Source organism: Scomber scombrus, chromosome 16 (genome assembly GCF_963691925.1).
Source record: "Scomber scombrus chromosome 16, fScoSco1.1, whole genome shotgun sequence".
NCBI classification, from domain to species: domain Eukaryota; kingdom Metazoa; phylum Chordata; class Actinopteri; order Scombriformes; family Scombridae; genus Scomber; species Scomber scombrus.
The window spans coordinates 26,459,468-26,487,250 of NC_084985.1; the positions used below are offsets into that span (position 1 = coordinate 26,459,468).

The 27,783-nt window shown below is 39.1% G+C and overlaps 2 protein-coding genes across 2 annotated transcripts; one reads left to right on the forward strand and one right to left on the reverse strand.

The window, feature by feature from the left end:
* Window positions 1-808: 808 nt before the first annotated feature.
* Window positions 809-11,064, reverse strand: matcap2 (microtubule associated tyrosine carboxypeptidase 2). Its single transcript, XM_062436155.1, has 7 exons — window positions 11,040-11,064; window positions 9,043-9,707; window positions 4,073-4,216; window positions 3,080-3,212; window positions 2,166-2,471; window positions 1,929-2,026; window positions 809-1,399 (listed from the first exon to the last, which is right to left on the reverse strand). Exons 1-7 carry the CDS (start codon window positions 11,062-11,064, stop codon window positions 1,241-1,243), a joined length of 1,530 nt encoding a protein of 509 aa, XP_062292139.1. The 3' UTR covers window positions 809-1,240.
* A 2,530-nt stretch (window positions 11,065-13,594) lies between these two features.
* Window positions 13,595-27,435, forward strand: anln (anillin, actin binding protein). Its single transcript, XM_062435665.1, has 23 exons — window positions 13,595-13,749; window positions 16,010-16,160; window positions 16,249-16,671; window positions 17,066-17,397; window positions 18,325-18,646; window positions 19,126-19,328; window positions 19,412-19,516; window positions 19,599-19,710; window positions 19,878-20,203; window positions 20,292-20,437; window positions 20,541-20,682; window positions 20,782-20,917; window positions 21,252-21,428; window positions 21,691-21,817; window positions 22,423-22,471; window positions 23,318-23,371; window positions 23,722-23,754; window positions 24,156-24,174; window positions 24,644-24,756; window positions 25,331-25,417; window positions 25,528-25,635; window positions 25,809-25,981; window positions 26,075-27,435. Exons 1-23 carry the CDS (start codon window positions 13,732-13,734, stop codon window positions 26,187-26,189), a joined length of 3,471 nt encoding a protein of 1,156 aa, XP_062291649.1. The 5' UTR covers window positions 13,595-13,731; the 3' UTR covers window positions 26,190-27,435.
* Window positions 27,436-27,783: the final 348 nt, after the last annotated feature.

The window sequence follows — 27,783 nt, forward strand, 5'->3', positions numbered from 1 at the left end:
TGGAACAACTAGCTCGAGTCTGTCCAAAATTCAAACATATGTCTACCAACACCTCAAAAGGAGATTAATTCAGACATAGTATGTCGTTAGTTTACACCTGTTCATGAACAGAAGAGTAAAAATGGTGATTTGATTCAGTGCTGGAGCTCATTCTTAATGAACAAGTTTATTCATCGACTTCCAACTATAGCGCAGGTTGCCAAATAAGGTCCATGAACAGGCCCAATGTACAGTTTCTTTACATTGTGCCTGTTCATGGACCTTATTTGGCATGGCCAACCTTACCATGATGACACAACTACAGGAATTCACTGCTCACAGCTGCTAATCACTTAAAATGTGTTCCAGCACATAACTTCCACATAAAACACAAATTGTCCTGTTTTAATTTCTGTTTATGTATGGATTTAAAAATGAAGGTACTTTAGATACATTGGTAGGCATACTCATGAAATTTGGACAGAGCCATGCTAGTTTTCACGCTGTTGCAAGTCTTTATGCTAAGCTAGGCTAATTTTCCACGACAGTAGTTTAACACACCGACATGAGGGTGGTATTGGTCTCCATTTACAGTAACTCTTGGAAAACCTTTCCCAAAATATTTAACTATTCCTTTAAAAGACATTGAAGAAGGTTGTTCATGTTAAGTGTTCATTTAAAAAAACACAAAAAAACACAACAAATATCAGTGATATATATTCATCAGATTATGATGTCTAATTTAGGTCTTCATGGGATATTAGAACTCTTTTGAATGCTAAAGTAGCCACTGAGAGGCTACAAAATAAAAAACTCCAAACCTAAGAGTGGGTATCAAACCTCAAACCAAGCTGAGTATCAGAAACAGTCAAATAAAAATAAAAAGTTGGCACGAAATTCTTGGAAAATGTTAAAGAAAAGTAGAGTAAGGTTTTGAAAAGGTATCATTTCGTATTGATACAGCAACTCATTGCATTGGCACTAGTATAGAAACAGTTCCAACTATAGCCAGCCCTAAACACAACACACTGAAATGATTCTCTGGGTGGTTCCTACAGTATGAGTGGGAAAACAACTGTGCAGTAACAGATTTTAATTCAAAGCTTATATCAGGTCAAACTAATGTATGGATCTAACACATCTCTACATGACATGCAGTACAGCACGCTGTGCAGGTCACACACTCTCTGCTACCATGCATGATGACAGTGGTGGTGTAGAGGCATGCAGGCCAGGGCTGGCAGTGATGTGACAGCTTCATTTAGATGATGGTCCTGAGCTCCTCGTCAGTCAGCTGGTTGACTGCCATGATATTCGTCAGCTGCTCAGCGTACTTCGCCTGGTCTTGCATGAAGTGTGGGATGCGGACGTTCTCCATCTGAGCCACAGCTTTCAGGCGGTCCACATCTTCAAATGACACCTGAGCCCACAGAAACACACCACAGGACAGATTTAGCAACCTGCTGCATAGGAATAGAACTAATTCATATTTTTATATGAACAGTTGTCAAATGACTGAGTGTGTGAAAGGTGTCGTACTGAATTTTTCTCCAACTCTGCACTCAGCTCTATGGAAAAAAACTAAATGCTACCTTTAAAAAGTGTGTTTCTGTTCACTGTTTTAATGCTGGGCTGATGCTATTAAAAACACAACACAAGCACATCTACAGCTGGAATGAACATACTGTTTAACCCTGAAAGCTTACAGCTCCTCTGAAGCAGAAGACCCCGGTCTGTTCCGTCCTCAGAGAGGTTATATAAACTTCATTAATCTTACCTTATGTCTGAACTGCAACCATATAACAGTGTTCTGCTGTTTCTGTTGACTGTAGCGCTGTTATGGAGGACAGCACTGGAGACGTGACAACATCTTTGCAACATCTGATCAAGAAGCAGCTACATAATCTAGGGTAGTAAATATGTAAATGAACTAGAATAAACAGACTCACCTTTCCTAGAGTCATCAGCAGTGGGAAGTTGATCTTGTCTCTGTGTCTAAGGATCTTCAGAATGCCATCCAGGTAGACCTGATCTTTACTGAAGCACCCTGCAATGTGAGAGATCCACTTAAAGAAAATAGACAACCAGTGTACTATTGTCTGATCTATATATAACATTTGATCAAACACATTTAAAATTTTATAAAAGCCCACTATTGGTCCTAATAAATCTTGTGACATAGTGACCTGGCTGTGCTGTATCGGACTGGCCTCTCTTGGCTCGGACACAGTAGTCCCAGCGGGTGATGGGATCCTGGACGAAGCGTCCCAGGTCATTGAAAAGATGAGAGAAGGACATGTGGCTGGCCTGGTAGACGGTGTAGTAGAGCAGGGCTGCGCGCCACAGCGTGGGGTCTTTCCTGAACAGGACACTGTGGATGCTGGCCAGCCCTTCTTCTGTGGGGTTCAGAGGCTTCAGGTTGTGCTTCTTCCTGCCCACGCTGCTGCTCCACGGCTGGTGGCAGTTGTTGATGCCACGGAAATAATGTGTGCCTGGTGGACAGAGACAAAGACTTATATATATAGTAGCTGAATTCAAGTTCAAATTCAAGCCAACTTTATTCAGTAATAATGATAATAATCTTTATTTATAGAGCACTTTTCCAAACTAACATTACAAAGTGCTTCACTGAGGGTAACAAATTAAGACCTGCAGGTCATATAAAGCAACATAATTAAAACAAGCTAATCATAAAACACTTACATTAAGACTGAGTACAGCGCAAACATACATTAAAATTAACACAATCAATCAGAGCAGTCCATCAAAAAAATGACAGTGTCATCAGCAAAAGGGCGATCAATAAGATTAATAAAATCCATAAAATGTATGAGAATCAATGGTTCAGACAGTCAGTAAAATCTAATAAAGTGTTGAAAAGCTCTCAGATAAAAATATGTTTTTAGAAGAGATTGAAAGAAGTCACTGAAACTGCTGATCTGATTTACTCAGGTAGCTTGTTCCAGAGTGTTGTCTCGGGAACAACTAAAAAGATCTCTTCTTGAGGATCGCGGGCCATGAAAAGGAACAATTAATTCCGTTTTATTTTTCCTTGAAAACGTTATAACCAAATTTAAATTGATCTCTAGCCATTACTTACCAATCTCATGCCTCAGCATGCCTTCCAGCCAATGCTCTCTGGCAGTGGAGATGTTGATGGTCAGTGTGGGTCTGCTGTTCACCACCGTCATGGAGGCTCTGGACAGGAGGTCATCTGTCACCTGGACTACTATCTGTCAACACACAGGTATGGATGGATGTTAGGTTTTTGCTGTTTATATTGTTATATTTGGTGTATTTTTCCCTTAAGCCTGTCTCATATGCTTCCATTTTAATTACCATCCTGGACGCGATAGCCAAGTATGTCAGGAGTAGACAAATAATGCAAAAAACGTTACACTGCTGGCACTGTGAGAATAGAGAGACACTGGAAGACAACACCTTACAGACGTACTCCACATTCATTTCAATGAAGAAGGACATGGACATACAGTCTTTCTAAAGGGTCAGATATACTGTATGTTGTGCTATCAGTTGTAGCTGTGCTGGAAACATCTCTGTATGATTTTATTATTACTGTTGCTTCACCACAGGAGTAACAATAAAAGAATTAGACGTTTTTTGGGTGTTTTTTCTTACTTAAGGCAATATACTCCCGAGTATTAGTCTTATATGCCTCAACTCATGAGGACTGTGAAGCAAACACAGTGTGATGGTATATATGTATATATGTGGTGTTCAGTGGAGCTTGATTAACATGGTGATGTAAAATGTATTTGTTTATGGTTACATAAACACATCTCCACAGAAGCAAATTACAGGATGACTCCAGTGAAGTGGAATTTCTTCTTTTTTTTTTGTAAGGTCTTACTTTTCCCCTGGAGCACATTCACTGTGATGCTGTCTGCTGCTCCGTAATGATAATGCACAATTATTCCACCATGACACAGACTACAGAGGGCAGCCGCACAACAACACCAGGCTTCATGTTGTCAAGCCTTTAAATATTCTGTTTAAATCAAACTGGGAAAAACAACACGAAGAGTAAAGGACCTCCTTCATAATGAAATCCACCCGTGTTGTCAGGACTCACCTCTCCTATGCAGCCTTCCTTCTCCATGTACTTCTTGACGTTATGCCAGATGCGGCTCTTGGTGAGGAGGCTGCCCCCGGTGGCCTGCTCAAACTTCTCATAGCTGCCATATCGTTGCAGGGCGAGCTCCATGATATTCACCGCCTGCATGAGATTTAAAGACAAACGCTGTGGTTAATAAAAAATATACAACTCATAACCTGAAAGCTCTCTGTGACTGATGACCTCCTGTTGTCCATGCTTTTGGACATGCAGTACTCTGCACCGATCCATGTTGGTGCTCAAAAGTTGAAAAGATGTGAAGTGAAAGATAACATTACATTACTGAAGTTTAAAGGACTGCATTACCCACAAACCACATAGCATGTTGCCATTTCATGGATGGATCTGATACTTTACTGCTTTCACTGTGGGAAGAAGGTTGAATACATGTGTATTGAAGGCAATTATCTTAATGATTCAGAGGTGGGTGTAAAGTAACAAGAATCATGAGAATGTAGTGTGTTTATACTGAAAAAATGACAAAATTAGGTATACTCAAAAGCCTGTATGCGTACTAAAAAATGCTTGATTTGAGAGTTTAACTAGTAATCAAATTAATGACTGTTTCCCCCGTTAAAACGCTGTAACCATTACTGCCAAAAAAAAGCGGTGTTACTTCTTCAGACCTCACTGAAGCGGTTTTTGCCCGAACAGGCGCTTCTCTCTCTCTCTGTCTGCACTTAGGGGCAAAACCAAAAACCAAAGAGTAGGGCGTGTTCAGCACACACACATGCACAGTGGCTGTCGCACATATAAACTTCTCTTAAGTTTATATTGTAAACTTCTCTTTTACCACACAAAGAGAAGTTTATATTGTTAAACAGTTTGCTTTTTGAGGAATAAAATTAAATTGCTGCACATCTGCTACATGTACAATTTTATTATTTACTTCTTTTTAGTACATTTCTTAAGAAGCATAATTTAATTTTGAACGTGTTTTGGGCCAGTTGTTGTCTGTTCAATAAATATCAAAAGTTCTAAACTATCTATAGTATTTTATTGTTTCACTATAGTACTATAGGCCAGTATGATTGGGGCAGCCGAGTCATTTGACATATTTGAACATTTAAAAAAAAAGTACTATAACTGATTACTTTTTCAAAGTAACGTGCCCAACACTCTCTTTTCTATTAACCAGTGTACTGTCAATCATGATTACTGCAGTCCAGCTACAGTCTGTGTTTAGATACTTAAAATAAATACTTTTTAAATTGCCTAACACTACTTCAAACTTAAATGTGTTTGCAGTTGTTCTACTGTTTAACTCCAGTTTACAGCCTTGCCTTACACTACATGAATTAATGATGAATATTATCTATTTTCAGGGACTGACTTCAGTGTCACTTTCAGCCCAGGAGTTACACAAAGTGAAGTGTCCCACCTTAGTCAAGTAGGTTACAAACATACTGCTTCCTCCTGACCGTCTCACAATCACTGTTCTAAAAATAACATAAAAGCAGACATTACGCATTAGTAGGAAAATCACAGGTGTTATTAATAACTTTAAACCTCCTGTTCTCTCCAAGTGTCCCAGTAAATCATGACAGTGTGACAGTGATCCAGCATCAACAACGACAGCAGGGCCCTGAAACTGAAGCAGCTAAATGGAACTCGGCCATCTTTCATTTTATTATCTACCCCTGTGCTTTTTCTACTGTGACAGCAAATCTTCATCATAATGCCTGCTGTGAATAAGATCTATTACATGTGGTGGCTCACTGTCACACTGTCATGACTCAGTGGGACACCTGAATAGAACAGAGTAATTGTTAATGCTATTAATAACACCTGTGCTTTAAATGCCTCTAATTAATTCATTTGAAGATGGGCATCTAATGATAATATGAACATTTGAGAAAGCATTAGCCCATTTAAAATGCAACAATTTAATTATGTCTATTCATTTATCATGCTGACGTCCTATACCCACATGCATGAAATATATATGTGATTTAAGTGTGTGTGGCTGCATCCTGAATGTTTCGCTTTTACCACACAGTTTCTTAGGAAAGATGAAAAATGACTGGAGTATAAATAAATAAATAAATAAATAAATAAAGATTGATTGATATTTCTTTATTTTTCATTTGTTTATTTCTGAATTTCCACATTCATTTTTTTCTGCTTTTCTACATTTCATTATTTCTTTACTTCATTTGTTTATTTCTGCTTTTCTACATTTCATTATTTCTTTACTTCTTAATTGATTTATTTCTGTATTCCTATGTTTCACTATTTCTTTATTTTTTCACATCGTTATTTCTACATTTCATCATTTCTTCATTCATTTATTTTTGATGTAACACAGAGGGAAATAAATAAAGAAGAAATGTATAAATAAAGAGATAAATAAATAATTAAATGTATAAATAAAAAATGATGAAAAGATTATTCATAGAAATATAGAAAATATTCAGTTAATGTCCTTATTCATTGCCAAAATATATTTATTTTTGATCTATTCAATTATTTATTTCTGCATTTATTTAGACTTTTATACAATTTTTCATCCTCTGTAGTTCCTCACCCTTTTTTACTCTCCTTATAGAGAACAGCGCTGTGGAAATTCAGCAGTCTAGACAGTTCAGGTCATTGTAGGACACCAATTTGCAGAGGGGACGCTCATTTCCTCCTCTGTTTAGGACTCGGCCGTAACGTAACTAATGTGTGAGTTTGAAATGTGGAGATAGCCTGTGAGCATCAGTGTACAAGTCAGTCATGTCAGCCCACAGCAAGGTTAAAGCCTGCTACACGTTCTCATTAAGTTCTCTGAGTAACTATTTGTTCAGACAAATGCTGAGAATGTTATAAGATAAAGTTATAAAAAAAAGTTGTGGTCCACTTTTAAAGTTCAGAAAACGTGACAGACTATGGCAGACTCCAGGGAAGAAAAAGGAAGATTACCGAAGATCACAGATTACCGCAGAGCTTTTTTCCACTTCACTAGAAATATATCTGATCTTCACAATGCATTCATTTGTGGTTTGACGATGATGATGGTAACATATTTGGTCTCATGTCTTCTTAAAGTCATCAAAATTTAGCTTTGAAAATACTGCGACTCATTTAGAGCTTCAGACACTCTAATCTACCGGTGTTTGCCAAATGAATTCTTTGCCTTTGCTTCCTGAATGAATTCATCCACTTTCCCCTTTGACTTGGACAGCTGACTCACCACGCTTCCGCTCTGATCAGCCCTGACACTAAAGAGCTTTGGCAGCGAGTCATGTGATCGCAGCATCTAAACTCGACTACTCGCCATGTGCAGGTTGCTGATCTCAAACCGGCTAGCTCAGCGTCGGGGCCTCGTGCACTGGGGGACACGGGTGCAGATGTGATGAATGACCTGTCACAGCATCCTGGGCCAGAATCTGCTGGACTTCTGCACTTATTAACTGCATATAATGTACTTTCTACACTGTTTCAGCATTTCTAAGTGTCTGTGTCTCTGTCCAGTGCTTATAATAAACATAGACAGAGAGCTGGGATAAACCTGGGTTCAATGAATCCAAAGCTGATATTTAATCTGGCTGTGCAACCCTGCTTCTGACCTCACTTTACAGCACGCAGGGCTGACACTGTCATTTGAAAGGTGAACAGGGGTTTCTAAGAAAGTTATAGGATTACTGTATGGCTACTTGGATTCACTATGACCCTGCTGTAGATCCTGGTAAAGACTTCCATCCATCCATCCAACCATCCATCTCTCTATTATCTTGACCACTTATCCTCTAAAGGGAAAGACATTTTTAAAACACTTGGCAGATGAATTCATAATGAAAATCAATCTTTAAATAATTGTACTTAATTTATATAACGCCGAATCACGACAAAAGTTATCTCAAGGTAATTTTCACATAGAGACAGGCAGGTCTAGACAGGCACTGAATGTAAATGAATGCACTACGAACTCAAGTACTTTTTATTTAAGACACCTTTTAACAGGTTTTAACTTATTACAATGGTTGCTGCTGTTTGCCCCTTTGCACAGTGGTAAGTTGTTGTATGTTTTTTATTTTGTGTGGTGTTGGTGTATGTTTTTAATGTCTTCATGATATGGTGTTTATTGTTTCTATTTAATGCATTGGAAGAAGCCGAAGACAAATTTCCATTAAGGTGGACAATGAAGTCAATTCAATTAAATTAAATTCAATACTTCCATACTTCCAATTCCATACTCTTTAATAAAAGAGATCCAACATGTGTAGTTGTAGCTATAATTTGGTCTTTTCTGATCTCTTTCTTCAGTTAACAGATCAATTTGCAAACATGAAGTTTTACATAATCAAAGCCTTTTCCACACTAATTAGGATTTCACATTAAAATTTAAATTTAAAATTCTGTCAGAGAAATACTGAGTCCTTAATCGTTGACATAGAGTGTTCAATCTTAAATATAATGAGTCTGAACATATTAGAATCAGATTACAAAATACATGTTTAACTGTAGAATATGAGCGTCCCCAAAGTTTGTATAATTCCAAGAAAAACTACAAACCAGTGCGTCCTCATTGGCAGCTATGATTGTAGAGTTATTGTGTTACATTTTCATGAAATGCCTTGAAACTCAAAACATTTAAGGTTCTGTGTGAAATATAATAAATAACATAAGGAGTGATATTATATACAGTGTGTTTTCTAGTGCCTGTTTGTAGTCTGCCTTCAACTTCTGTATTCTGACAGCTTTTCTAAGCATAAGCGACTGCTGGATATCAACAATTATGTTGTGTTTTTAGGTAGTGTCTTATAATTGTTGACACTCCCCAGACGAATCATATATAAGTTTTTGTTTAAAGGCTGAGAAGCACATTACAGAGCATTTATTAGTAGTAGTATTTGGTACAGATGGTATTGCTTTCACTGGACCAAATGAACCAAACTAAAAGAATTGAATGATTCCAAACATGCTTGGTGGAAACAAAGTCTTACCTGTGTCAGGAATCGATCTGAGGCATTATTATGCCGTTCCAGGATAAGCAGAGAAACAGGGTTGCTGTACTCAAACTGTGGATTGTAGTTGAAGTCAGACTTGAAGAACTTGGCCTTTTCTTTCTCCACATTAAACGGCTTGATGGCTGTAAGGATGCAGAGCTTCTTGGCATTTTCCACATCCCGTGTGATCGCTGCTTTGTGCAGAGAAGGAAGTTTAGTGCGAGGGGAGCTGGGGAGGCACGTCCTCCGGAGTTGTGGAAGTACGCGGGGGTTCAGGCCCATGGTGCTGCCCACTACGGCGATGGTCCGCACCGGCTTCGGCAGGTTGGAGTTGCTGCCTGAGAGGACGCGGTTGGTCTGGGCAGGTCTACCACCACCTTCTGCAGCCCGCACCTTTTTAGGAGCCATACCTGAACGGTTTCTTTTCCCACATTTCAGTGACGTCTTTGGCCTCTTGTGAGGGGACGGCTTGGGGCTCTTCTTCTCCTCCTCCTCCTCAGTCTGCAGCAGGACATTGTAGCTGCTGGAGCCAGAGCTAAAGAGGTCTTTGAGGACACTGGAAGACATCTTCTCCAAGTAGACTTGGCTTGGACTCACTGGCTTGTCAGCAGTGTTTAAGACGTACTTTTTGGACATTTCTACCTCTGGCCAGTGGAGTCTTTCTGAAAGAAGAAATATGAGACACCAGTGAGAGAGGATTCTGTTTGTTGCTTTCTTTAGAATCACCTCCTTCATGTGCAGACCTTTTGTAGAAACAGTAGCTTGATAGACTAATCCTCTTATCAGGGAGGGATAAATTTAGATCAATTCCAGTGCCAAGCTACAGGAATATTTGTTAGAGTGACTATTTTTAACAAACTGACTTTAGTGCAGCTGTCTGTTCCCGTTCCTTCATTTTTTTTTTTTCATCAATCAGAAAGATTCAATCTGACACAAATGCACCTAATTTGTCATGTTTCCTGAACCGCTGTTACATCAGCAGTCCGTGGCTGTGCGCCGTTCCTTTTCATGAGCTCTGCCGTCACAGAGGAAATTATTCTCATCATGTCTCCAGAGACTGGCTGTACAGCACAGAAGTCAGAGTGGCTGTAAGGTGAGCCGGGACAACATTACACTGAGAGCAGGCTCTCTGGTCGGAACGGGAGCAGTGAGCCGGAATCCGCACAGCCACACGCAGCGCAAACTAATGACTTCAGCAGCAACGATCGGAAGAGGGGGAAGAGTACAAATTAGAGTTTCATTGGCATGCTCAGCCAGCAAATCAAATACTGTTATCTAACACAATATCTCAGCGTTCAGTTTCAGCTGATGTAATGTGCTGTACTGTCATATCATAGTAAAAGCAAAATATTATCTACCTAGTATCTCTGTCTAATCGGGGTGTGAAAGCCTTATGAAGTTAATAAAAGACATTTTCAATCTGTCAGGTACCATGTATGAAATTAAATAGGACAGAAAACACATTATACACATGCAATTCAACTGCAGAACTAAATAAATCAATGGTCAAGCATCTCTTTCATAACTATTAACTATCAAACCACAACCTATCAAAGCACAAATCGTTCATTTAAAGCATATAAATAGCAATCATTGGCACGATCCACCTCTGAATAAACCCTCTAACATTAGAAACCTGCTTTTCACAATGAAATGACTCTCAACAACACAAGTGCGTAGTAAACACTATAAAATACAACATGTAAGCTCAGTTATATCAAGTCATTTCATATGGAGGCAGGGAAATATGAAATAAATCATTACAAATAGATGCTTTCAGATTGGATTTTTGTGTTAGTTAATGTCAGTATTAATAAGTTAATACTTACTTGCTTACTGGAGCTTCTATTTCAACTAGTTAACAAAAGTTACCATTAATACAGGATTATATTTAGCTTGTTATCAATGTTTCTGATGTTATTATAACATGTTAAGTAAAGTAAATGAGCTCTTAGCTACTGTCACAAGATAATATGAGAAAAAAAGAATATTACCTGTGACTTTTATTGACTCCAGCATCCTCTGTTAATGTAAATTATATAAAGCTAAAATAGACACTAACTTACTGTTCGACGATTACTGTCGTTATTTATCCGAGTGAACCTAGCTACATTAGCCGGCTAACGTTGTTCAAACAGTGACCCGGCGATGACAGAAGCTTGTCCGCAGTGATTCTATCATCACAGGACACCCAGGAATATAGTTTGGAGCATTTTTTCTAGCTTACAGATGAAATGACATTAAACGTCCCGCCTACACTGAGCCACAGCCAAACTGACGAGAGAAGCCGAGCTGTCTGCGATGCTGCTCCGCACTGACTGATCTGTTGCCATGGTTTCTATGTAAGCTACGCAACACGCGCGGATGCTCATGGGAAATGAAGTCCGTATCACAATCTTTTATATACAGTCTATGATCACAATACATTCAGATTCTGTAGAGAAAATATCAAGGTTGGTTTCATTCATAGGTTTAATCAGTGACCCTTTAGACCCTTTTAAATTTGATCTAAGTAGGCTACCACTAAAAATAAGTAAATTATTATTATATTTTTTTCCCTAAAAATTATTTTATACAACTTTAATTATTTTGCCAGCCTGTCTGTTAGAGATGGGACATCCACTTATGCTACAGGTTCAAATGGTTTTATTAACAGGTTTACTGTACTTTGGATAGTTCTGTCATTAATTTTGTCTTTCCCTCAGGGTTCATTAATTATCTTAGAGTCCTCTCTGTAGAAATCTGAATTATTCTGAACCATTATTATTATTATACATTATAGTAGACCACTCTACTATGTATTGATGTCATTTACGTTATCCACTGAAATGAATTATTTAGCAGGGGGTTTGAACACTTGCAGGGCATTGTAAAAAAAAAAACAACAAAAAAAAAAAACTTGCAGGGCATTGTATTTCAAATTCTCATTAGGAGCTGAGCCCCCCTAAAGGTCTGATCCTAGAATCACCCCTGGGTTTAATGCAGCATTATTCAGTTTTTTAGTGGATTGAATATAATATTCCCATGATTAAAATTCAAACTATGGACTGTAGATTTAAAGTAACACCCATAAACACTCACTGATATGCCCATGTTTCACAGTAATTCAACATTCAAGATCTAAGATTCAAGATCACTTTATTGTCAATGTGTTACAAATACACGAAAATTCAGTAAACTGTCTAAAATGGAACTCAAGATATATTTTTTTATATTTTAGATATTTATCGTAGACACACACTCATCAAAACATGTTCTCATACACAGTTCACATTCACCTACCAACATATGCTTAGAATAAATAATTCAGCAAACACTGCAATAGTAGCAGTATACTAAAAAGAAGGTGGTTGTCTCCAGATCTTTTTGTACAATAACTTCAAGATGTATATTTAATTATTCTGATACGTCCAAGTTGAAGGTATGTAACAATTCTGTCTTTTCTATAAAAAACAATATGACAGGTTAATGACGAGACTGAGAAATTTACTCAACTTATGTAATCACATTACACATGACTCTCAACACATGACTTTCAACGCTGACCCAGTTACAAACTCTACCATAAAAGGTAAAGTAAAGGTTTTCATTGGCACTAACAAAGGGAATGCATTATACTGACATTCAGCTTTCAGTTGCTAAACTCTTAATTTTTTTTAACATAATAATGTTATATAGAAAACACTGATCTATTGTCAGGTATGTCTGCAAATCTTGTTTGACACATTTGCTTTAACATTTTTCACTATATATTGCCCCATTTTCAGTTGAAGCTGTGTCCACAGATTATTAATGTGATATAAAATCTTGCAGCTTTTTGTCGCTGACATATTATTTATGATACAAATATGAAACATATTGACAGATGTTGAAATTAATGTGTTAGCCAATATGTATCATTTAACTGAAGCCAAGCAATAAAGATTTATAGTTTATTTTGATCATAATTGGTCTTTTGTTCATTATATATTCTACCTATATTTTGCATACCAAAATGTATAGTAATCTCTCAAACTAGTTTCCAATTTAGCAAACCTGAAGAATATTTGTCTCAAAGTGTTCAATCTGTAAATGCGTGATCAAGTAAGGAAAAAAAGTGTTAGTAAGAGGTTGACAGTTTTATAGCCCTAGAAAAAGCTTATTTGCACAATGGGGTTTATTCTTAATTACAATCCAGTGATGCTCAGTGTTTCTGGACAATGGTTCTGTGCTGTTGTCCATTTTTAATCCCCACTGATTTCATTATTCTATCATAAATCTGCATATTAGGTCAGGTACGTGTACGTTACAACCGTTTATTTTGAGCATATGACTAAACAGATGACATGATTCATAGGAAGTAGGTGTATGCTCTCTGATCTGGGTGGTGCCTTGTTGTTGACAGCTTTTTTCAACACACTCAGGCTCTGATTGGCTGAGAATGTGTAAAACCAGATACTTCGTTCTGATTGGCTCTCGGCCGCTGGGAGAGCAGTTGGAACTTGCGTAGTAGGCGCAGCGCTGAAATTCAAATTTGAACAGACGTTGTTTTGTGAAGAGAAAAGGAGAAGCAGAGGAAAGAGAAGAGTGGCTGGGAGTCGCTCAGCTTATCTCAACGCGTCCTGTTTATGTACAGACAGTAGTGTACTAGACTTTTAAAATACACAGTTATTAAAATATTGCTCGAATAGGGAGAAGATATCCGGAATGGATCCATTTACCGAGGTGAGTCCATGAGCGTAACGTAAGGTTGAGTCGAAATAACGTGAGTTGCGTTAACTGCTAATGCTAACCTAACGTTAACTTTGGCTATTTTTTTTTTTTTACTGTTATGAATACTAATAGTTAGATACGTGTTTTGTTACCGGCTGACACCAAGGTTTTTAACGTAGGCTGCCTTCACAATACTTACATAGTAACGTTTATACATTTAAATAAGATCAATGAAAACCTGTCACGTGTTTTTTCTTTGTCTTATCAGTTGTCAATCACAAATTAGGCAAACTGTAAAATAATACGCATATGTAGCTTATAAACGTCTCCTGTCTGCAAATGTCATTTTGAAGATGTCACTTAAGTTGTTAACGTTAAGCAGTTTTTAAACGTAACTTAACCAGGATACTAGTTGCTTTTTAACGTTACTGTATAATAACTCATATCAACGTGTTTTGTTCATTCACTCAACCAGAACACATCACAACCAGTGTAGCATAACGTTATTCAAATGCTTAGTCTCCATTTAAGGCAATGGTATGTGTCAGCACTGGAAAGAGTCCAACACTTTGCCCACTTTTCTTTTAATTTCTCTTCTTTTCATTAATGCACTTAACTGTTGTTGCAATATCAGACCATTACACATGATTTACATCCGTGTGACCACAACTCTAGTCACTAGTTTGACATTTTGAATCCAGTAACTGTGGGCAGGAGTTGCTCATTACTGAGGAATGCTGCTGAAAGTGACTTGAGGTTTTTTCCACAGTGTCTGGAAAAAGTGGTGCAGCTGCAGGAATGTGTTGAGGCTTGCACAGTTAACTTACAGTGCTGTAAATCAGATAGTGTGACAGGACGCATTTGAGGCCGAGGGAAGGGAATGTCAAATAAAGAAAAGAGGAAGGAAAGAGGGCGAGCAAACAGAGGTCTTTTTATCTAGGGTGGATAAAGACTTTTTGTGTGTCTTCAGCTGTGATGTTACTTGTTAAAAGTGGCTCATATGTGCTACGCCTTGTTGCACGTATTTGCATTAGCAGACACTTAACTGGATTAACTGGATTTCTTGTTTGCAAATGACAGACTGTTAGTCTTACAGCAACAAGAACATATGAAGCTCTGAGTCTCAGATTCTGTGACACAGAATATACTCCAACTTCCAGAGACACATCACAAATATGCTGCAGTGCCAAAAACGTCCAGCGCTAGTCAAACGTTTTCCCATTCACTTGAATTAGAAAGTGTGTCCAAACTTTAGACTGATACTGATACTGTACGTACAGTTAGAAGTTGTAGAGGGGGTGGTGTCTGTTTTGCAAATTTCCCCCAAACAGCAATCATGAAACTGTAGGGGAAGTTTGACAAGAGAGGACTTAGTTCAGGGCTCATTAGAAAGAAATAATTTGATCACAAACCTCTTTTCATCAGCTTTTAAAGATTGATTTCTGCTGATTACCATGAACACACACACACACACACACACACACATTATTTTGGCTAAATCCCACACACAACCCTACTGCAGGAAATACTCACGAGAGCACCAAATGTTTATTAATCAGCAGCTGAAGATCCAAACAAATGCAGCATTTCCTCTTGTTGAAGTATTCTTTCCTAAAACTCCCGTGGGCAGCTGATTTAGGACTGATTAGACTGAGTCTTTTGTTTAGATTAAACTTTTTATTTGTGATCTGTAATCAAGGATTTAAGTCTTCAGAAGCAACCGACGTGCCACACAGTCAGAAAGGATGAGAGGCAGACTCGATGCCAGTTCATGTTTGCACCGTCAACACACGGGTTCATGTGACGTACGTTTTGTCGTCCGCTCATGTCCATGTGCACACAGTAAAACGTTTGACTGTGCAGACTGCACCAGTGCAACTGCACTCACATTAGTTTGGGTCTTTCATGGGGACGCCAAAAAAAACTAAAGGCTGCACACAAAAAAACAAACAAACTTGTGAACACTTATAAGTTACTTAAAAGTTGTAGCTGTAACTGAGTCATTTGGTTTATGTGGATGCATAAGAGCAAAGTTTTGTAAATGTACAAACATTTGTCTTGCTTGTCTTTGAGATGAAAACAATAAAACATATTTATATAATATCATACTATATATTCTGCCTTTGTGCAACTAAGTATTATTAATGTAAATCACTAATGTAAAATGTTAAGACTCAAATCTTTGGCAACTTTTGAGACACATTGAAACATTGCACATGTGTATAAAGCTGCCAGTGGGATAACAACTGAATAACTGCTTCTGTCAAACCAGAAACTGCTGGAGCGGACCCGCGCTCGCAGAGAAAACCTGCAGAAGAAGATGGCAGAGAGACCGAACGCTGCAAACAGACAGATGGTCAAAAGACCCAGAGAGCCACTGGCTGACACCAACAGTGTGATCAGTGAGCCAGTTATTGATAAAGGTGTGAGCACATTTCTTGTCCTGCCAGTTTGATCACTGAGTAGCAGCTAGCTTGTCTTTGCTTATATTTTCCCTCCACTCTGTCTCAGTCCCACAGGTGTCATCCAAGCCTTCTCCCTCCAAGCGCAGTCGCTCAGGAGAAAACCTCCAGCCCACGGCCAGCGAGGAGAACCAGGAGCCAGCGATGACCCCACCTGCAGCCTCTGTCAACCCAGATCCTCTCACAAATAAGAAACCCCCAGTGGGGCCCGCCAGCATCCGGTCCAGCTCCTCCCTGGAGAAGACTGCCACCCGGCCTGTTGTCCAGTCTCAGCCAGAGCAGCCGAAAACTGTCCAACCGGAGCCAGAGAAGATGTCAGTCACCCCTTCTCCTGCTCCTCTGAATAGCAGGGAGGTGGAGATGGTGTCTGCCAGTCCAACTCCACAGAGGAACAAGGAGGAACCAGGCATGAAATCTCGTTTTCAGAGACTCGCTGAGCAGAGAAAGGTTTGGGATGGTAAGAATACTTTATGTATCAGTATTTTAAAGACACAATCCATGATTATGGTGTAAACAAAAGGAGAAGTAGTTGTATTGTTTCTTATTGCCGGTCTGGTCCATGTATATTTAACCATTTATCATGATTGTCCATTTAAAGCTTAGAACACAAGCCTACAACATTTGGCTCAATTATATGCACATTTCTTTAAATCAGAATTGATTGAGAGGTTTCAGTCTTCAGTCAGGCCATTGTTGCTATGGTAGCCTGTAGGAGTCAGGTGTCAGAGAAAGTGCCGTATGTTGTTGCAGCAGAAAGGGTCACTTGGTGTTTCAGTAACCCAAACTCTGCAAATAAGTGTCAAATGTGTGATAGTAATATATAGTTTGTCCTGATCTAAATTATACATATTTCTACCTTTTTTTAGGCACTTCTGATGAAGTTCCAGACAGCACTCCACTGCCCATGTTGAATAGACAAGCTGATGTCCCACCTGCCGCCGTGCCCGCTGCGTCCTCAGGAGGTCCACTAGGGAGGAGAGGCAGGCTTGCCAACCTCGCCGCCACCATCGGAACCTGGGAGGACGACTTAAGCCACGCTAACATTCCCAAACAGACACAAGAGAAGCCTGCTACACCATCTGTTTCCAGGTTCGCCAACAGAGACACCAGCGTGACCGCCAGCACTAAACCAAGTGCTGCAGGTCATGTGGCGGCCAGCTCAGCCGCAAGCAGCAAGACCACAATCACCTCCAATCAGGTGGGCTTACTTTAAAAATGCATTAAACTTGAACACAGCCAATTACTTCTGACTGATTAGTATTTTATGAAATATCTTAATTTTTTTCTAATAACCAAATATGCAACTATAATCCACCCATAATACTGCATGGCTTTGGTCCAGGGTGGGAAATAAATGTTCAAATTCACTAACCACTCAATAGTAAATCATTCTGCTTTCGTCACAAGAACACACCATGCATGGATAATTATAACGCAGAATGTATTGACTTGTTACACATTTTTATTAGAGTAATAATGAACTAATGTTTGTTCCATTCTCACCTTCCTGCTAAATGACTGAGTGGGATGGATGAATCATACATTTTGCTAAACTTGCAGGGACTGACTCACATGACTGTAGCAGATGTGACAGTAGTCTTCTGCTATATGGTCATTGCAGCTTTAACTGTTGAAGTCATTACTGTCTGCAGGGTCAGAGGTTCACAACATCTGAAAAACTTGTTTCTTGAGTCCACCCAATCACTCATTCAGATGGTTCCAGTAAGATAAAACTAACACAGGGTCTTCAGGCTCACCTTTTCCTGCAATGTAATTTGACCCCATTCAGCAAGATTAACTATGTGACAGTAAACACTACTACGACTATACTGGTAGATGACTTTGAAATTTGAATACTGTATTTCTATTGATTACCTCATGATTGTTGCAACAGAAAATAAAATTGTTGTAGCCGTAGTAGCTTCTCTGTAACTTCCCACAACATTATAACACTGGTTTTGTGCCTGATAAGGCTTCTAACTCATGGATATATCAGTCAAACTGAACTCAAACACACCAGCAACGTTTAGGTTTAATTTTAAATCATTGCATTAAGTCTGAATTTCTAGCCACCATGTTTCACCTTGCATTGTTTTTTTTAATGTGGTTTCATATGACTTCTCAGCAGGCGCAGTGTTCTCCAGTGAAGTCAAGCCACGTGGTTCCCCCAAGCCCTCAGAAGGCTGAAACCCCTGCTGCCAGACCAGCACTTCAGTCAGTCCCAAGTCCTCAGAAGATTTCCGTCCAGAAAACCGCCTACCCACCCAGTCCCCTGAAAACCTCCTCCTCCTCCAGCTCAACATCAGTGCCTCAAAGCCCCCTGAAGAATCAGGCTCTGTCCAGGGGTCTCAACCCCGCCTCCAGTCCTCAGAAGCCAGAACTCCGTGCCAAGCCCACCATTGCTGGCCCCTCTGTCCCACAGGAAAAAGCCGCTGCTGGAGCTCCTAGTAAGTCACCTAGCAGGTTATTTTGGAATCATTTTTATTAAAGGACCAGTGTGTCGCATTTAGTTGCATCAAAAAATATCTTGGTTGACTAAAATTCGACCTAATCTGCAACCAATCCATTGGTTGCAGGGGGGCTACACATTATCTCTAGATTAACTAAATCAGCCAACGTGCACTGAGTGTGCTCTACATGGTAACCTAATCCTATTGTAGACAAGTTAGCCTGCTGCTTTTAGATGATATGGCACACTGGTTCTTAAATTGGATGTGGAGTGATGGATGGAGCTCTTCCATCTTAGTATTTTCTACACTTATCCTAGAGGGGGAAAATAATCATCCTCATTTATCCAATTTCTTCATATATTGATCATCCAGTAATACTGCAGACAGATTTGATTAGCATTTGATGTTGCATTCACTGTCCTTCTCACGTATGAAAGACAATGTTAATCATTGCTTTTACCTGTGATTCTCTCCAGGTGTAAAGTCTTTCTTGGAGCGGTTTGGAGAGAGGTGCCAGGAGCGATCAAACCACAGTTCCCCAGCAGGGTCCACCCCCCAGGCAAAGACCCCCACTGTGACTCCATCAGTCACACCAAACACCAGACTGATGCAGGAGAGAATCAAAGCTGCCCAGGCTGCAAAAACCACCACTGCCGATCTCACCCAGAAACAGAAGCTGGTGGGTTCATGTTACACATACTATAATATATATTGTAATTGTTGTGATTAAAACCATTCATTAAAAGAATCGCCTCATTTCAGGAGCGTGAGTCTGAACTGGCTCAGATTCGCAGTCGTTTCCAGAAGGGCAACAATACGTGGAAAAACGATGAAGCAGCAGAAAGCAAGAAAATCACAGACATCAGGGTTGGTTGTTTGCCATCTCACAAGATATTGAAGTATTCATAGCACATAATATGTAGTACTTAACAAATAATGTGCTCTTTAGGAACAGCTGGACAAGCCTGTGGAGAAGGAAGTTGCCCCATGTGAGCGACTGGATGAACCCACAGCACCCTCTACTGACAGTACTGATACACCCACCAAGTGCACCCCTCCAGGTATTACATAACATCTCAGACTGGTGATTGGTGAATTTTGTCCAGACATTTAACTGGTCAGGTATTAACATTAACATTATAAGTTCAAATATCTCTTAACTTGGAAAACAGTTAAATTATGTGGTGGAGGTTGGATGGAGGTTTCTTACACAGTTGATGTCAATTAGCAGGTTATGGGTTGGTGCTGTCACCTCCAGCCTCCACATCCAGTCCTCTGAGAGTGGCAGCCCCCACAGAAAAGAAAGCAACAGATGAAACCAAAAAAGAAGAAGAGGATAAAGAGGAGGTCAAGGAGATCGAGATGAGTGTCGATCAGTCCATCAACTCGGCGGTTATCAACGAGCTGTTCGACGGAGTCCTGGAGCAGAGCGACGACGAAGATGACGACGAAGAAGAGGAGGAAGATGCCTTGAATATCTCCTCCATGTCCATCCTCACTCCTCTGGTGGAGACTGTTGCTTCTGTGGTGAAGAGTCCAGAGAGGAGAATGATGGTAGGTCTCAAACATGAGCTTTACCTAATTCACTGCCATGTGTGGCAATTTCCAGCTTTACAAACATTCTCTTCATATCTTCGTGCAGACATCAACTCCAGCTAGCTCATTCATTGTGAAGAACACTCCAGACAATGTTTCCAAACCTGGAAAGTTCCAGAGAACCAACATGATACGCACCGCCTCTGTCGACAGTGTTGAGGCTTTAGGCGAGGACCATAAACTGCCTTACAGGTAAGAGCTCCCATGTAATACTCAGATGTACTCAAGTTATTAAAATCCACTTTGTCTCATTTAAAGCGCATTATAATATGTATATTTTGCTTTTGTGTACCAGCATTGATGCATACAGATCCACCAGAGTGAAGGAGACTGAGAGACCCAGTATCAAACAGGTGATCGTGAGAAAAGAAGATGTTTCTCACAGAGCAGAGGAACCACAAGGTTCCAGTCTGTTCAGCATCAAACAGAAGATGAAGGTTCGGAATAATCTTTGTGATTCCACTCATGCGTGCTCACAGTTTGAATTTCCAGTGAACAGCACAGTGAAGGTTACTCTCCGTTGTATGTTTGTGTAGATTCTGGCCAATGAGCTGAACCTGCAGCAGACAGTGATCCACCAGGCCAGTCAGGCACTCAACTGCTGCACAGACGAAGAGCACGGCAAGGGATCGCAGGTGGAGGCTGAGGCTGAGAGATTGCTGCTGATAGCAAGTGAGTTTATCCAGACAGTAGACCGATCCTTTAGAAGTGATTTAGCTTTATTTTTAGCGCTCCTTGTGAATGTTGTATTTCCTTTTTCTTTATTCAATTTCAAAACTTAGCTGTAAGTGATGTCACTTGAGTCTGAGGATTAGTCCAGTCAAATTTATTTAGAAAGCACATTTAAATACAACAAGAAAAATGAAATATATAGTTTAATTGAAATTAAACAAAATAGGTAATAATAAGTTAATTGTAACAAAGTGCTGTTACTGCACATTTTAACGCCCCTGTGTTCAGGATTTTCACGATTCCTCTGACTCTGTTTCCTTTTTCACTCCCTCAGCGGAGAGGAGGGAGGCACTGAAGGCAGAGCTGGACCGTCTGAAAGGAGAGGGTCCTGCAGGCCTGAAAAAGACCCCCGCCGCTCCAGAAGCCTCTGCTTCCAAGGGCTCCATCACCCTGCAGGAGCTACGCCTGCCTCTCAAGGCAGACTTTGTTTGCTCAACTGCCAACAAACCAGGTACTCAAATTTAAATTGAACTGCAGTTTAATTTAAAGTTATAGCTGAGGAGCCATATTGATTGGTGCAAGTGGGCGTGGCCTATCAGTGTTAGTTTTAGCAGCTGTGTTTAGAGTCAGTCTTAGTCCTGACAGTAGACTTCTGAAGCAGCTCTAGCTGGATTTAGTCATGCTTCACATTCTCAGTGTAAGATGATGAAGTGGAACAGAATATTTATTAAATCGATGGTTATAAATATAATTCTGTATTTTGATGATTTCAGAGTCGACCAAACATTCCTTCTTCATCATGATTCGGGCTGGAGCAGAGAACACTGTGGCCACTCCGTTAGCGAGCACACACCACGGCCTCAGTGGAGACACCCTCACCTTCCCTACCAAGTTCACCATGTAGGCTCACACACACACACACACACACACACACACACATCCATCCACTTACATGGGGGTTTGATTATTACTATGATTGCCACTGTAATTTAGTCATTGTTGTCCACTTTTGTTATGATGCAGTTTAGTTTGGTTAGTTGATCATACTCTGTGACTGATATAAAATGTTTGGGGCGAATAGCAATATTAGGGAGTAATACAATTCTAATATCGATATTTCGGCCGATAATCATGTATATACACATATTTTCTACAATCATCCCTCAAATGTGTTTATCAAACACTTGTGACAAAGACATGGAGGCCATGATATTATATAAATATAATTATAAATAACTATAAACTAAACATAGGATAAAAAACATGTACATATATTAAACTGACAACATATAAGCTGCAACTTATAATATATCTGTGATAGGTCAGTATTGGATGTTAATATCAGCTGACTGGTATATGGGTCAGGCTTTAGTCAGCACTGTACAGGGAGGAAGGTGAACCCTGATACTTGACAAAACAACAGATTCAATACAGGTTATGATGAGGTTGAAAATGCTGAAGTTTCCTTTTAATATTGAAGCATGTCTTTCCCTTTTTATTTTTAGAACTGATGTCTCCAGTGACTTTGCCATTGATATTGAAGTCTATTGCCTGGTGAGTGTTTTACAGATACAGACATAATGATGTGCATACTTCTGAAGACATTTAACACAAACAGTACCACTGTTCTCTCAGGCAACAATTTCCTTTGATTTCTGATCTTGACTACAGATTCAGTTTTCCCAAACCTATAAAATATAATTTCTCCTGAGATTTGTTTATTTTATGATTTTTGAATTGTCAAAAACTGAAGTCCAATATAAATACATACAGGAGTCAACATACAACACCAGTCAAAAGTCTGGACATGCGTTCTCAATCATGGGAATGTGTGTCCAAACATTTCGATCTCTTATGTCAGCTGTAGTGTTCTCAAACACACATGAAACGTATTGCTTGTACAGATGTGGGAATTGTTTTGGATGTTAAATATCACTACGTTTAATTAGGTGTTTACCTTCCAAACACAGCTCCGGTCTGCAGATGCTTCTCTCTGCCATCTGTGCACAGCATGCACAGCTTTGAGGGCTGATAGCCCGTTATTATAAATGGTGCTGTGTGTGGGACATTGCTAGAGACCACAGAGTAGTGACCACAGATATATAAATAGAACTGGATACAGGAACAGAACTGGGCATTCAAGATAATTTGACATAGCATCACAAAAAGACCTTTTCTCATAGACTTATGATGTGAAAGAGATGTCTGTTAATCAGCACATGCATTTATTTTTAGCATCACTTCCCCCGTGAAATGACTCATTTCACTATCAGAATTTGATCAATTCAGTCCAGTCGTATTTCAAAAGTCTAGAAGAGCTGCATGAGTAAATGATTTCATGTTTCCATTGTTAATCAGTCATTCATTCTAATCTCATGCGTGGTCTAATGACACCCATAGGTGCAGAAGCGTGAGATCTGCAATGACAAGAAGAAGAAACCCAACAAGTCAAAGGTAAATTCCAACTTTTTTATTTTTAACCAAGTGTAAAAAGACATCACCAGTTCATGACCATTAATAAAGCGTGTGTGTGTTCAGATGATCTGGAGGCAGGTTCATGAGGCCCATTTTTTGTGTATGTCGGTATGAACAGTTTTTGTATCTCTCACTTTGTTGGTGGGTGAACACAGAGCAGACAGACTTAACAGAATGTCACAACTGTTTCTCTACACAGCTTCAGGTGTTTATTTCATTGAGTGGATTGTTAACTGCTCAACATCATACAGTATAAACTCAGGCAGATTGGATTGTTCCTTCCATTTTCCCTTCTTGAAGCATAAATACATGATTTGCTTTATTTTCAGGCTATGACTCCAAAGAGATTCCTCGCCATTACAGTAAGTATTTTAATGTTCATGTTTCATGTCAGCATGTTGGTGATGATGGTGCTGTGTGCTAATTATTGGAGTGGGGAGGGGGCTGAAGCTTATGAAGAATGACCCTCCCCAGTGTTATTACAATGTGACTTACAACAAAACAATGAAGCACACTTCCCCTTAAGTAACCCCACCTTGATTTCAAGTTTAATATGTTAAAGGACAGTATTCTTTACATAATCCAAATCACACATTAGTATTTGCCAAAATGAAGTTAAACATAGTATTGCTTTTTTTCCTTTCAGCACAATGAAAATATACATAACGTCCCCCCTTATCATTTCTGTGCACTCCCTAACTTTGATTTATAATTTGTCTGAAATCAGTGTTTTAATTTGTCCCCTTCATCTTTTGTTTTGCAGAAAAGTGGCCAGACACCAGGTATGTCAAACTACATCCTTCTAAACTTTGCACTACTGAGTTAAATGTGACAAGACGTTTGCATCTAGCTTGCTGAATGCAACAGTAAAGTTGGGGAGCTTGGTAGTGACAGCAAAAAAGTTGCAGCAGAGACAATGTCCTAACTTTGATTGCCAAGTATAGATAAACCATCACCCAAAAGTGCTGTATTGTATTGTACATTTCCCATGATGCAACACTGATACCGGATTTCTTGCCCAATTTGTAACACCAGTTTTCTGCTAAAAATGGGCCTCTCAGCTCAAGCCAAGATACCTGCTGATGTTAGCTGATGTTTATTGTCAGATAGAACAGAGCTCCTCCTGAGCCACAGAAGGCATCATATGAGTGTATTCACATGCTGAGTCATACTCCTTACGGCAAGTAAACTAATCTTTATGTGTGAAATCAGTGACATTCATAAAGATCATCTGATTCTCTCTGTGTGTAGTTGTGGCCAGTCCAGGAGGCCCCAACGCTATTCGCACCAGTCACTTTGTCCAGGTCGGATCTCACAAGCTCACTCTATCTTCCATTGGGAAAAACAAATTTCCTCTGGAGAAGGTATTGTTTGTTTTTTTGTTGTCATTTTTACTTTAAGAACTCTTGATTTTTATTCTTTGTGCCTCATTTGTTCTACATTTCAAATATGGCTGGCCTCTATCTGCAGTCTATACTACTATACATGTGTGATACCAACAGCTCTCATACAGAATGTGTGTGTGCAGCATTTACAGAGACTCAGGACAGTATGTTCTGCATGTGCTCTCACTCACCTGCCTTGATATCTTTCTTTTAGATCGCATATGAAGGAAGTGAGATAGAACTACTCAGTGGCATGTTTCATAACAAGGTTACTGCTTGTGCTATTGTCTGTTCTGTTCTTGTGGGCAAGGGTGAACACGCTCTAACACTGTTGCACTAACATGAGCTTCATTTCATGAGAGTGAATGTACATTTCTTTTTTTTTTATCACGGTGTGTTTATCACATTCTTTTAGCTACTTTTAACCATTTTAAGAGAAGTTTGGATTGTAACCTTTTTGTGTTCTTCTTTAACTTGTAACTAATATATTTCTGAATTGTTGACGCCGTGATGTCCCAGCTTTTCTGTTAACTGTCTTCTCTTTGGATTCAAGGTACCATTCTTGTGCCCTCTGGAGGGCCACATCTACCTCAAGATGCAGTGTGAAGTCGGCTCCAAGGTGGAGGAGAGAGGCTTCCTGGTGAGTGAAAGCAGATCAAATCACTTACAGATGAAAAGATACTAAAACTATCTTGGTTTGCTGATGCTTCTTTCAACACAAATATCTTTAACACTGTCTTTTCTCTCCAGACGATGTTTGAAGATGTAAGTGGGTTTGGCGCCTGGCACAGGAGGTGGTGCGTCTTATCAGGATACTACATCTCCTACTGGACTTACCCAGATGATGAGAAGAGAAAGGTAACCCTTCTTTGTTTAAAGAAATCTGAAAGATACTCTGCATTGCATCAAAATAATTGTTACACAGGAAATATAAATACCATATAAAGTGTTAATAATCGTAACAGAGGCTGACACTTGGTGTTCCTTCAAGTCTGTGTTGACCTTCTGTTTCTCTTTTTTGTTTTGTTTAGAAGCCCATTGGGTGCATCAACCTGGCCAACTGCACCAGTAAGAAGGTGGAACCAGCCAACAGAGAGTTTTGCGCCCGACCAAACACATTTGAGCTCATCACAGTCAGACCACAAAGAGAGAACGACAAAGAGACACTAGTCAGTCAGTGCCAGAATACCATGTGTGTCACCAAGTAAGTACCTACTATTAGTATCTATACACATTAATGGAACATCCTAACATGGCCTCATATCACTGATTGTCATTGATTGTTTCCCCTGTGCAGAAACTGGCTGAGTGCTGACACTAAGGACGAGAGGAATTTGTGGATGAAGAAACTGAACCAGATCGTGATGGATCTGCGTATGTGGCAACCAGACGCCTGTTACAGGCCATTGTAATCACCACACTCTGTCACAAGAAGCCCTTCTCTCTTTTGGACTTCCGATACCAGAGACTAATGCAATCACGAAGTGCAATATAGTATGAGAATTGTTAAATAATTTGCTTGTGGATATTTCACAGGACAATAATTAATCAAACACATAAGTTATAGATCTGAGGAAAGTTAATAAAGCCATACATTTGAAACATTTCAGTTCAGTATTTTGCACAGGACGGGGTCCTGGCACTATATTTTATACATGAGAAAAAATGGATTGCCACATGTTTAATGTTAATACTGATATTTAGTGTGCTTGCCACAGAATGCATGGCTTTAAATTATTTGGTTTCAATGCTGAAACCAATATGGTGAAAATATAGATGAATACTAATTTGAGGCAACACAATTTTATCACTGAATGAATGCTCTACATTTTATCAAGCATGATAGCACAGAACAGTACTGATACTTTTGATAAGTTTTTACTTTATATATATATATATTAGCTTTTACAACTATTGGCATGGCTTTTTGTCAGTGCCATGCACAGGTTTTTGATACAACAGCTTTGGACATATATTTGTTTTATTTTTTGTTTTAGTAATTTTTTCAATGTTGAACTTTTGGCTAACTGCTACATACTCCATAATACAGCCCAAATCATACTAGAGTTTAGTGGCTGATATACAGAGTTTTTAAAAATGTTGTAATTGTATATTGACCAGCATATGTACAAAGCGGGACATATTGCCACATAAAAATAAACTTGTCAGTACTCTGGTGGAAAAACTGTTAAAGCAACACTGTAAATTAATGCAAACATCATTACATAATTTGTTATTACTTATTCAGCTCTAAGATATTGGTCAGACTCCAGGCCATATCAGATGTTTCCTGATGTTAGAAGAAAAATGGCTTCTCACAATGGAAGCCGCTTTGCTTCAGTATCATATTTGCTTTTTCAGAACATCTTATCATTTTTAGACTTTATATTTTAGTGGGGAAGTGCTCAAGAATACTCTCCTTGGTAAATGTTTTTTCAGACTGTAAAATTGTCATTTGTATCAAAGTAAAAGGTAAAGCTTTTTCACAATGAACACACACTTCCAAAATTACACTTTCTTGTTTCTGAATATCTTTTACATCCATTATCATTATGAGGAATATACGACAGTTTGAGATATATAAGTGCTTTCATCACATACAACAGTTTTCAGTTTGTCAGGTATTTGTGGATCAATGAGACTTTAATAAATGCCTGCTTTGACCAAAACAATGAGTAATGCTTCTGTCTTTCCCTTGTGATCTTATTGAATTTAAACATTAAATGGACTCTATAATGGTTTTAAAGCTATGAGATATTTAAATTTTATAGTGTCATTCAAATATGAGACAAGTAAATATGTGTCAGAATGCTAATCAAAAAGAAATGACAGCTGCTGCTGTAGACAGGTGATTTTGTGACCTGGTTATACTTTATGGTAAAAGAGATTGCTCTCCTGCTGGTGTGCCTGGCAACTTGTGGACAAAAGACTGATGTCTCACCCTTTTATTAAAATATGTTATAGATGCAATATAACAGGAGGAGCTAGTGATGATTCACTTTTTTT